At 34.9% G+C, this 12,944-nt stretch overlaps 1 protein-coding gene across 1 annotated transcript; it reads right to left on the bottom strand.

Moving 5' to 3' along the window:
* Window positions 1-9,364: 9,364 nt before the first annotated feature.
* Window positions 9,365-9,862, bottom strand: LOC140147266 (protein BTG2-like). Its single transcript, XM_072169044.1, has one exon. The coding sequence runs from the start codon at window positions 9,860-9,862 to the stop codon at window positions 9,365-9,367; it is 498 nt and encodes a 165-aa protein (XP_072025145.1).
* Between the last annotated feature and the right edge of the window lie 3,082 nt (window positions 9,863-12,944).

Raw genomic sequence — 12,944 nt, 5'->3', positions numbered from 1 at the left:
TCTGTATTTCATGATTATTATAAATATTTTTTCTTAAATGTGATAATTGATTCTATTTTGTCATTTTACTGATGGGCAAAAGAAAATAATTTTTGTTTGGCTAAATATCCCAACAGAGTATGTAGTGTGCATGAAGGTCATTTGAATTATCCAAGAAAAGACCCCAATAAAAATTGGATGTAAGATGTGGACCCCTCCACACTCTCTAGCAAGCAACAAAAATGTTTTCTTCAACTCTCTAAAAATATGCTTTTGTGGGTTATTTTGAACAGTTTAACATGAAAAAGTGGTCCCTTTGTAATTATTCTGGGGAAGGGGATACTTAAAAGTGACGGGTATGTGCCTACCAGAGTCGGGAAGTAGGGGCCTTATGTTGTTTCAAAAATGGGATTGTTATAAAAAAAATCTAAAGGTGGTCATTTGCTACAACATTTTGGAAAAAGGGTCATTGGGTACACAATTTTTGAAAAATACATTGTCACGTCATCGGATAGAAAATTTCCCAATTTTGCCAAGGCACATACCCGTCACCAGCGGTTTTTGAAGGCAAAATGGCAAACACTAAAAACGCGATTTATAGTTCAGTGTTTTTCATCTCAAAACAAATGATTAAGTTACAAAAATAATTGTCTGAGTGTAACAAGACCAGATTTTATATTTATAAGTAACATAATTATTATTAAGAAATTAAAGGCATGCGTTTTTATTGCTCAAGTGCATTTAACCGAAATGTGGCATTTATCAAATTCAAAACTTAGGACTTGATGAGACAAAAATATGTTGAATGATTCATTAAAAGTTTTGTGTTACTGTTTATGAGCTATGAGCTTTCTATGTTACTTTTTAATAATTATTTGAGTGACTATACTGAGTTTTTGCCACTTTACCGGCAAAACATGTTTTTGCTGGCAAAAACCGAACCCTGCAACACACAAAGAAAGAAAGAAAGAAACATTTGCATGATAACATAAGCAACATATATGTGGGGCCAAAATCTTTGCCCCCTCTTGCACAAATTTCTGCCAACACAATTTGCAAACAGCCTGTTAAGTGGTCTAGATAATATTAATTTCCGCTCATGCCTTCTTTTTCACATGCATATACACATACGTAATTATGGACAAGATCATCATTTATGGATCATTTCCATTCTCCATCATTATGTTGGCAAACAGTACCTTCTTCAATCTCTATCTCTTTACTTTGTCCTACTGCTTCTTTCTCTTTTCCTTCCTCTGTCTATACTTCTCCCCCTTCATCAGCCTCCTCTGCTCCTTTTTCCTTTCTGTTCTTCTAAATCTTGTCATCTTTTCATGTACACATAGGCTATGTATTGGTCCGAATGGGACATGGCCTAAGTGGGACATGGACCTAGCGAGACATGGACCTAGTGGGACATGGACCTAGTGGGACATGGCCCAAGTGGGACATGGACCTAGTGGGACATGGCCCTAGTGGGACATGGCCCTAGTGGGACATGGCCCTAGTGGGACATGGACCTAGTGGGACATGACCCTAGTGGGACATGGCCTTAGTGGGACATGGCCCTAGTGGGACATGGACCTAGTGGGACATGGCCCTAGTGGGACATGGACTAAGTGGGACATGGCCCTAGTGGGATTGGACCAAATGGGATTGGACCAAGTGGGAACTGGACCAAGTGGGAATGGACCAAGTGGGAATGGACCAAATGGGATTGGACTAAGTGGGATTGGACCAAATGGGATTGGACCAAGTGGGAATAATCCTCTAGGAATTCATTATTTTTTACTCGAAAGACCAATGATATCCCGGGATGCGGGAATGATATTATGCCAATGAACATGAACGTGACTACATTGTGTGATAGTGCATAGGTCATGTTCATACAATCATATTTTTTTACTCAAGGGCATGCATGCTGGAAAGTTGCCAAAATTTCACTCAGGAGTCTACCTGTTGTTGATCAAGATAGTTGGCGATCAAGTCATTGCGGCAATTTATTTTTAAGACGTGGGTTTAGACGTAGTTAGGTCAACATTATACGTGAGCTTGCCTACGCAACGGAAGACCATGCGAGGTTGTCACCTGGGGTTGTCACTGGGGTTATAAAATCCGAAGGTTCATAAAGAAAGGCTTAGAAAGGGTTGATGATGAAAATCCTATAATTGGAACCTAGGCCAATGACTTGTTTTTGGAACCTTCGTATTTTCATCGATATTTCTGAATGACGAACTTTTAAACTTTTTTAATTCATTGTAATTATTATAGGCCCTATGCTTTATTTTGCGATTACCGGTAATTGGAATTTTTACGTAACGGCACTAACCGCTTTATTGAAAATGTCTAGTAGGCCTACTAGTAGGCCTATACGTAGCCTAAGTGGATTATAACCTATAAGTCATTTAGGCTATTAAGGGGGTAGGCCTACTACACCCCTGCCAAATTGTGTGCCTATTTTTGCATTTTTCTCACAAATTATACGGCATTGGTGACAAGTAAGATATGTAGGCCTATATTTATAGGGGCAAGGACTACAACTACTGCACTGGAAATTTTATTTCAGCACAGACAACAGTTGTGGAGTTACGGTCAAAAATGAGGGAAAACCAATATTTGATCAATAAATCAATAACTACTTGCTGAATTTTCAGTGCAGTATATAGTTGTGGTCCTTGCCCCTATAATATACATATCTTACTTGCCACCAATATGCTATAATTTTTGAGAAAAATGCAAAAATAGGCACAAAATTGGCCAGGGGGTGTAGTAGGCCTACCCCCTTAAATGAAAGTTGATTCCATCAAGTTACCCGCACGTACTTTTCATTTTGGCCCATGCCCTAATTTTAAATTGTGAAATAGGCCTATACATTATATTATAGGCCTAGAATGGTGAATAATTAAAACAAAAAACAAACAAACAAATAAAAAGTTGTGACGGGAACATCAACTTTCATTTAAAGCCTTAATATCCGGTCGCTTTTTATTCCAAGGTTTATTCTGGTACCGGTATTGACGTTGACAATAATTGACATTATTTTGTCATTTATCGATCTACTTCATGGAGTAAAATAAGGACTTTTCCAAGTTGCCAGACTTGAGGATTATTATTGAGTGCGTGGGGTTATTTACAGGGTGTATCTTATTAATATTGACATCTTTTAATATTGACAACATTTTGCTTTTTGTTTACATTTCAAGTACAGCGTCACACACCCATTTAGGCATGCAGGATAAGTATAAGAGTCCACAATTCATTTTTCCGAATCAATGGACAATAACCAGGACAAAGGATACGTCACATATGGATAGTGAATGGGGACAAAAGATTTTACTATGGCTGTGTTGATCAAATGGGTTTAGCAAGAGGCGGGGCCTGTCACATAAGTGTGGCTTTATTGATTCGCTCTGGTGAATTTCTGCTTAAATAATAAAATTCTATAAGCAGGAAATTGACATGTAATTTCAGTCTCGAAAGTCTAGCAATTCAGCGTAATTGCCTCTAGCTTCTATTATTCTCGGTCGACCAAAAGAACCAGCTTGGTTGTTGACGTTCATTATCATGCTACCGATCATGATAAATAGGCAAAATGACCGTATAAACTTTTTGTTATGAACGTGAGCCAGCACTCGAGTTTTACCATATGAATAGCTTTGGGAAAACCACAGTAAATCTAGCATAACAGCCTCCCAGGGAGCAGTGACAGAGGTCATGAGAACATCAGCCAATGAGAGCCTGTTGCTGGGTTTGTTGTCAATATGTCAATGTATTTTGGTTTGTCTCAATCTCTCTAATGTCATCTAAAGAAGGTCAGACTGAAGATTGACCTATACCCCCAGGGATGGCGAAGTATTGGAAATTGTAAACAAAAATAATCTGACGACAATTGGTGGATCTGGATTGATTCCGGATACATGACAAAATAGGTCACTAAATTTATACCAGGACCAAGACCACTTATTTTACTTCTTCACTTATCTATGCATACCCCAAACAAATCCGGTTCACTTGAATCTAGCACATTGCAAACAAAGGCCAATATATTCCATACAATTTTATCATAATATTCCCATATCATATCTAATCACAGGATTGGAAGTTGATATGAGCTAGGATCCACAAGATGCTCATCTATCAGGACAAAGTGCTTTAATTAACCCCAATACATTTGTACATTCATTGAATGACCTTTGAAAATTTGGGTACAAAAACTCATGCTCGGCAACTTTAGGTCAAATTTTGCACTATGATTGTTTGATTGAGATTATTGAACTATACCATTGGGATGAAGCCATTGTGGTTCATAGTGATATATATACGCCAGATTGGAAACCTAACATGCCGAATTGAAACTTGCCCACTGGCTCAAAAACACTATGCAAGTTGCTGTGATCTAGCAGATCTGTACATTGATATCTTTGTTCTCGGTTGAGCATGTTCAATTTCATTTAACTAAAAAATCCCCAATCTGTCAGCCATTTATAACAATATATTGTGTTATGTTTCAACTACACATGATCCAATTAATGGCAATTAAACCAACAACAAAGCTGTTCTACCATTGCACAGATGCCATGCCAGTTTGATAAAATCAGGGCAATACCTTGAAATAGCAAAATACGCCAAAACAGGATATGTGCTCTATTGATAGCCTTTGGTGATAAATGGACAGGCGCACGGTCAGATCAGCTGAGCCACTCAGTCCACCTACGCCCTTAATAATACTTTAAATACACAGACATGAGTATTCAGAACAACACATCAGGGACAGCAGTGTTTGTCATTGGCTAAAATCACAAGAAAACATGACCAAACATGTCAAAATCAGGACAAAAGAAAATTTTTGTGCAATTGACTGATATCAAGACAAGATTCTTTGGTGCAATTATAATATTACTCATCATATTATTAAATCAGTGATATATGCACAAAGGACAACTTCTTTGTAATAACTGCACCAAGAATCTGTCCAAATTTTGACATGCTTGGTCATGTTTTTGGTTTCAGTGAGTCCTTGTATATACTCAAAACTTCACCCCAACCTAATCCTGAATCGGTAATCCTAGCTCTGACCCCAACCATATTTTATCCCAAAACCATAACTTAGATGTGCATGATTTGAGCCCAAACTTAACCCCTTTTCGGACTATACATGCAATGTCTGTACTAAATGACCCTTCAGACTCGACTAATGGACTTGCTTTTAGTTTTCAAAATTTGATTATCAGGTATTATATATTTGGAAAATCAAATTCTTTAAAACTTGCGTATAACATGAAATGCCATCCCTTTCAAGCACTCATGCAAAAAGAACATTGAATGTTTTGATTGTTTTTTTGTAAATGTGACTAAATCCTTATGGAATTACCGACATTTTATACAGCGTGATAGTAGACTACAGTGTTTTTATTACCGTAATGATAATCATCTTGATCATGTAATATATTGATTTCAAGTGAAAGACCCTATTTTTCTCAATACCATATTGAAATTAGAAGTTCCAATTCGGTGTATTTCCGAAGATATCATCAAAAAACTGTCAAATTAGTCTCAAATGTGGTATACCACATTTGAGACTAATTTGACATTTTTTTAAATAATATTTTCGGAAATGTACCGATTTGGAACGCCTAATTTCAAAGTGGTAATGAGGAAAATATAAGCTTTCATCTGATACCAAAATCTGCATTTTGATGGGGTAAAGTGTGGGTTCAAGGTTGTCAATCAGGTTACCCACCTTTAAATAGCCTTTGTTCTTTTCATCAAAATTGTTCAAAATGCGTCACCTTTTCATGTAGATATTCTGAGTATACTAAATAGTAAGCTGTTGTATTGTGCTGTATAATAATTATGCACATGACCTGACCTCCTTAGTTAAGGAGGAACATGGTGGTGTTAGACTGCATTTGGGCTTCAATCAAGCATCAAAGATTCATTCATAATCCCAAAATATGTATCAAAATGGGTTCCAAATAGAAATGCTATTACCCCAAATCACAAAAGATTTTGAACTTTCAGAATTACAAGCTTTTTTAAAATCCAAATTAGGATCTGCATGCAAATACTGGTACTTGCTGAACCCCAGGATAATAAATTAGACAAAATTTCAGAATTAGATGACATTTTCCATGAGGCTAGCTTCTGAACCAAAAGCAACTTTGAATGGGCCTTAAGGTGGCCCTATCGGCTAATTCAAAAATTTAGATTTTCTTTCAATTTTAATATGTTAAAGCTCTTGCCTTGTAGATTACAAAACTGAAAATTTTGTTTCAATCGGACATTCACTTCTCGAGATATGGCCTGTCAAAATGGCGCGAAACCAACAAATTGGCAACAACTTTCTTTTTATTTTCTATATTTTCGTCAAGTCCAGTTGCCAGGTAATTTTCTAATTATATATGCATGAATTATGCAAAGTAAAGTTTTCAGATAGAATTAAAAGAGCTATGGTACTGAGGCATGGTACATGGGTAGTACAAGGGGCTACAAAATTACGGTTGCATTTGGCAAATTTCAATTTGCATAATTAATTAGGGCCGCTAATTAGAAAAGTTGATAAGGGCCCTAATTAATTATGCAAATGGATATTTGCCAAACGCAACCGTAGGTTTGTTGCATTTCATGTAGTACATGCCAATAATAAAGAAAATAAAAAGAAAGTTGTTGGTTTCGAGCCATTTTGGCAGACCATATCTCGAGAACCGAATGTCCGATTAAAATAAAACTTTCAGTTTTGTAATCAGGAGAACATGGACTTTTACATATTTAAATTAGAAAAAAATCTATATCCGATAGTGCTACCGTAAATCTAAATGGAGTATATCAACATGTTGCACTATAAGTTTTCCTTGGGAGGGACAATATAAGATGTTGACGTAACCACCCAAGAACACACAATGCAAACAAATCATTTTATTCTTTGTAAGTTTCTATTTTTTTATTTTTGAAATTTTCTATACCAAGTCGAAAACAAGAGTAAAGCAGAAAAAGTACATACATTTACATATTTATGACGAGTAGAAAAAAGACTTGTCAAAGTTGTCATTGCACAAATATACTATATGCCAGAAACCGCCTGACACAGAATGTACACATCTCATAAAGCATTTTTCCATACATGTACAAAATTGATCTTTAGTATTTTGTAAGTAAATATAAGTACTTTTAAAGTACTTTTAATTCAAAGTACCATATTTACATATTATTTTGTGTTGTATTTGATAAATTTTGCTTAGAGCACCATCGTTTCAGACTTTTTTTTTTCCAAGTATCTGATCAACAGAACTTTTTTTTTAGGTTTTCTATCAAAAAACAACACAAAAATAATGTCATAATAACATAAATGGAACTGTTTTACAAGCATCAGGAAATGAATGCATAATCATAATGTACGCCGTCTGGCATTATTTGGTTTAGATTCATATTTCATTGTCAAAGGATACAGTGAATACTAATTGTCTCAGTTTAATAATGACGACAGTGGTTGCACCAAACAAAATCTTTACAAATTAAAAAAAAAAAAACCTCAAAAATATTTTTCGAAATGTCAAATTAGCCAGTTCAACATTAGTTTGTGACCTGTAAAATGAAAAATGGTTGAAGGTATAGGCCTAAGCATGGAAGATCAGCCTGAAATACCTTAAAATACCAAAAAAAATTGAGAATTTGCATGTACTGCATTATCACATTTTTTATATTTCACTATGTATACAGGTCAAGGTACTTGTTTCTGTAAATGTCTCCTCATAATCTTTTTATGCTCAAATTGAACATGGATATGGACGGTGACTTGTCAATATTATCGATGGCAAATTTATAAAATTATTTCTCTAATAATAATAATAATTTCATAAATTTGCCATTGATATGACTTGAGCAGTCATAGAGGTAGAAAAGCAAGTATATTTTCACAAAATCATTTCATTTTGGCTAATGGTGGTACCTTATTCAGGCTTGCAAATACAAATAAATGTCAAGCAAATACTTGAATAATTTCAGAAAATGAATAATTAGGCTGGCCCAAGTTGATACTGCTGCGCATCACTTTTTTTTTTTTATGCGCAAGTCATAAATAATGGAAACTTAGAATATTTCAGTATTTGTTCAGCTTTTTGATAGTCTTGTGTTTTAAGTAAAAACATTGCACAGGTCAATATTCTATCAAATTTTCCATTTTCATGTTTAATTCATTTTCCATTTTCATGTGCTATGCGTAATTCCCCTGTGTAAAATAGCTTTTTTTATATTGACCCGTATAAATACATCTGCTTTATTTTGTTGTTCCAAAAATAATGAATGATGGAAGAGTCGCCTCATTCATTTGGCAAAAACTTGATCAACTTGGGCCAGCCTCGGAAGTTATATACTGCAATAATACTTCAAATCCCCCCCCCCCCATCATTTCAGTATTACAATGGAAAGTGTGCTCCCATCTGTATGCATCACAATGGAAACTGGAATGCTTTACTTTATGAAAACAAACTGCATCATTAAAGGCCCTTGAAACTCGATTTCCTGTTTCCCCAATCCCCATTACCCGAGTATGTTATGAAATTTTACCCGCATGAGACAAGAATCTGAAAAAAAAATCATTATTTGGTAAAATTGTACTTATGAATATTTGTACTAAATATTTAAGTGTTCTTCAAAGTCAAAACAGGCCGCAAAATCATTTCAGAAGCAGGGAATAAATTTAAACCCACAGAACACTGTGGCCGACATAAGTATACATAAAGTGGCACTAAAGGGGTTAATTTTTATGAGAAATAAAAATTGCCACTAAATGAATAAAACAGGAAATCAGAGTTTCAAGAGTCTAATCATATCAATTAATAATACTGATGATGTGCACCACTACACTAGTTTGGAAGGCACAAGTCTGATCATTTTTCAAGTTCAAGTACTGACATGATCACAATTTATAGTGTACAAGGTAGCAAGGTGCAAGTTGGACGACGGATTATCACTACCTGACTGTTAAAATTACACACGAATTTGGATAGATATTACTGAACAATATAGAACTTAGGTCATAAAATTGGTTGAAATTTATCTGATGAATAAACAAGATTTGTGTCGAGTGACTGACCGCAATTCATTTGATCATGAGTAATAATATTAACACCCACACCCACTAAATCATCATGTACTGAAAACAAATTAACTAAAAAAATACTGATTCTGTGAACATTATTTTATCAACATAAAGCAACATGTACAATTTAGGCAATGAATAAACTGGCAAAACACTTTTTACTGTCGTCAGAGTCCATACATAAAACAAAGTTCCAAAATCAAAGTGGAATACCCGCGATGTAAACAAAGGGAGGCAGGAATGAACAAGTCCAGTCACGTAGACTAGTCACTGAAAACAGTGCAAGTTTTATGCCTCAACTGGTACTGCGACTCCGTTGAAATTGAAATCAGTGTCTTGTGATTTTCCGAAGCTAAAGAATTGATTCTTGCAATTTGTAAGAAAGTCTGATTGAGATGCTTCTGGTAGGAGGGTATCTGTTTTCCCATCGTAGAGCACACAAACTGAACCTTCTTCCCCAATCCTGTATGAAACCTCTGCCGGATCGACCCAAATAGTGAGTTCCCGCGGTAGACAAGTCTGCATAACATTAGCGGAAAACCCCGCGGCTTCTCCCGCCTTTGTAACTAACGGATCTACGGTCAGAAAGTTGAAACGAAGACATCTATATCCACTACCACGAAAAGGAGCTTCTGGAAACCAATGTGATTGATAATGTTCACATAACAGGTTGACGAGAACTCTAGAAAAAATTTCTAGTCTATTTTCGCAGCAGTCTCTAGCCCGAAGTAGATTAGCTAAAAAATTTGATGCGCTGGTAACTTCACGCTTCATGGTGGTGTTCATTTTGGCAATGTTGGTTACAAAGTTCCCACTAGACATAAAAGAGGTGGTTGCATGTAGCTATGAGCTAAACAACATCAGCCTTTAGTAATTTCAGTTCTTGAAGATGCAAAGATATTGAGCCAGTTTTTGGTATCACTTTGGTAGGAATCCGAAATATGGCGTCACACCAGGCTAGGTTTTCAATACGTGCACACAACGCAGTAGTCAAAAGCTAGTATACAGCAGGCAGTGCAGATAGTGAAGACAAAAATGTTCATAAATTCATAGAAATATCCGAGCTAGCTGAAAGGACGACTTGTGCTGATGAGGAGAAGATGTTGTCTGACATCTACAAAAGCCTATGCGAGTTAATATAAAGAAATAGTGTACAAATTCAGCGATTTCTGCACAGGAAAAGCTACTACGACGCCATCGGTACTGCTACAATATGCTGAAAGAACGCTAGCTCAGCTGACGCTGCTTGATTGTATGTAAATACATGTAAGCCGTGACGTCAGAGACGTGAAATATCGGCCAATCAGATATCAGCATTGTCGCGACGGCAAGGTCAATTAGACCAAATAAGGAAAATAACCCATTACGTCATTAGCAGCGATCAGCTGATAACGCAAAAATATTATTGAGAATGTAAACATTCCCGAAGGTGTCTGGAGTGGCGGGTGCAAAATAATATAAACCTACAATATTTTTTAGGAATTTACATCGAATCTTTCTGCCATGGGAGATTAATCTTTTTAAAATAAACGAAAACGTTCTCAGAAATATAATAGTTTTGAGGCATCAGCTTCAGTATATTTTGTTTGCCCAATTATTTCGCTAGCCCATGAAATGATAAATCACAGATGTGTTGAGAATCTGATAGATAAATACACCTGTACGCAGGATGTTTATAAATAATACAGTTTCAGCACATTTTGATCAGGGATAAGACAAAATAAATATCCCTGGCAGAAATTTAATAATATTCCAGCGCTTACCCTTCTCCCCATATACATGTACATGTACATGTACATATCCAAGCTCGTACGTGTACATGGACATACAGTGTTATTTTAATTTATTAATGACTTCCAAGAATTTTACCCACCCACCCACTCAACATGTACTCATTCTATATAAATTATGATTTGGGACTGAGGGGAAAATGACGAACAAACTCAGCTTATTGAATCCAGATAATATTCAGCATACTAGTACATGAGGTGTTTATCAAAAACAATGGAAAGCAACATATGCCGATGATATCAATGGCTTTTATAATTATACCTGCATGATTCCTTTGAATTAGAATACTGAGGCCCAGTTTGATTATTTTTTTATAATGCTATTTGTTTTATGTTGTATATGATGTTATGTTATTTATGTTCATGTATTGTATGTTATCGGGTATGTTATGTTATGTTATGTTATTGATATGTTATGTTATTGATATGTTATGTTATGTTATTGATATGTTATGTTATGTTATGCTATGCTATGCCCGGGATGTTATGTTATGTTATGTTTATTTGTTATGTTATGTTATCATAATGTATGTCATTCAAAAGATCCTTTATCATGTTTATTTTTAATGATCTGGTTTATGTTATGCATAAATGCTATGTTACTAACTTATGTTACGTTACTGTTACTATGTTATATTTATAAACAAAAGATCTAAAAAAAAGTGAGGGATCATTACATATACATAACATAACATTGTAAATAAATGTAATATTATTTATAATGTTATGTTATGTATATGCCATGATCTTTACTTTTTTAAATCTTAATGTTATTTACAATATGTTATGTATGTCATGATTCTGTACTTTTTTTAGATCTTTTGTTTATTTCTAATTTTATGCTATTTTAATTATGTTGTTATGTTATGTGTGTAATGTTTATATTTTAATGTGTATACTGTATAGGCCTATAGCTATATTTTGTTAGGTCTATCCCGAGGTCTATTTAATATGATACCGTATGTCATGTTGTTTAAATGTTATGTTATGTTGTATTATGCTAAGTTATGTTGTGCCTATGTTAATTGATATGATAATATGCTACATAATAATACGCTGTTATGTTAGGCCTATATATTTTACAGTGATAAGCCTATGATGTGTTATTTTATGTTTATGTTGTGTTATGTTTATAGTTATGTTAGGGAGCGATCGTTATTTATGGCAGGGGGGAATGGGTAAATTTAGGGGAACACGAAATTTTTTGTGGTCTTGAGGGGGAACCTGAAATTTTAGTTGAACCAGGAGGGGGATTGTTAAATTTTAAATGGAGAAAATTGGGAAAACAAGGGGGAACGCGAAAATTTTGAGCAGACGCGAGGGGGGGAACGCGAAATTTTTTGTCGATATTTTTGCCAAAACACCCATTCCCCCCCCTGGCGTAAATAACGATCGGTCCCTTATGTTTGGCAATATGAATCATGATTTATGTTGTGTTATGTTGTGCTATGTTATGTTATGTTAATATGTTATGTTATGTTATGTTAATATGTTATGTTATGTTATGTTAATATGTTATGTTATGTTATGGTAATATGTTATGTTATGTTAATATGTTATGTTATGTTATGTTATGTTTATATGTTATGTTATGTTATGACTTATGTTATGTTATGTTTATATGTTATGTTATGTTATGTTCAGAGTTCGAAATAAGCACTTATCCTCTTGTCCTCTTGTCCAAAAATCACTGGGGACAACCAAATTGAGCTATGTACTTATCCCCTGGACAACCATTATATTTTACCTCCAAGTATATGACACATTTTGGGGACAACCAAATTGTTTTGAGGACAAGCAGAATTTATGCTTTAGTTGTCCTCGGGACAACCTCCATATTTTCCCTATTTCGAACACTGGTTATGTTTATATGTTATGTTATGTTATGTTATGACTTATGTTATGTTATGTTATGTTTATATGTTATGTTATGTTATGTTATGTTATGTTTATATGTTATGTTATGTTATGTTATGACTTATGTTATTGTACCTGAGGTATTTATTTTTGTATCCGACGTATTTATCATCAAAAACATTTGCTGGGATGGGCAGGGGACTTCCTATGTGTATTAAACT

This window comes from Amphiura filiformis, chromosome 3, assembly GCF_039555335.1.
Source record: "Amphiura filiformis chromosome 3, Afil_fr2py, whole genome shotgun sequence".
In the NCBI taxonomy this organism is placed as follows: Eukaryota; Metazoa; Echinodermata; class Ophiuroidea; order Amphilepidida; family Amphiuridae; genus Amphiura; species Amphiura filiformis.
This window is presented reverse-complemented; position numbering and strand designations above follow the sequence as displayed.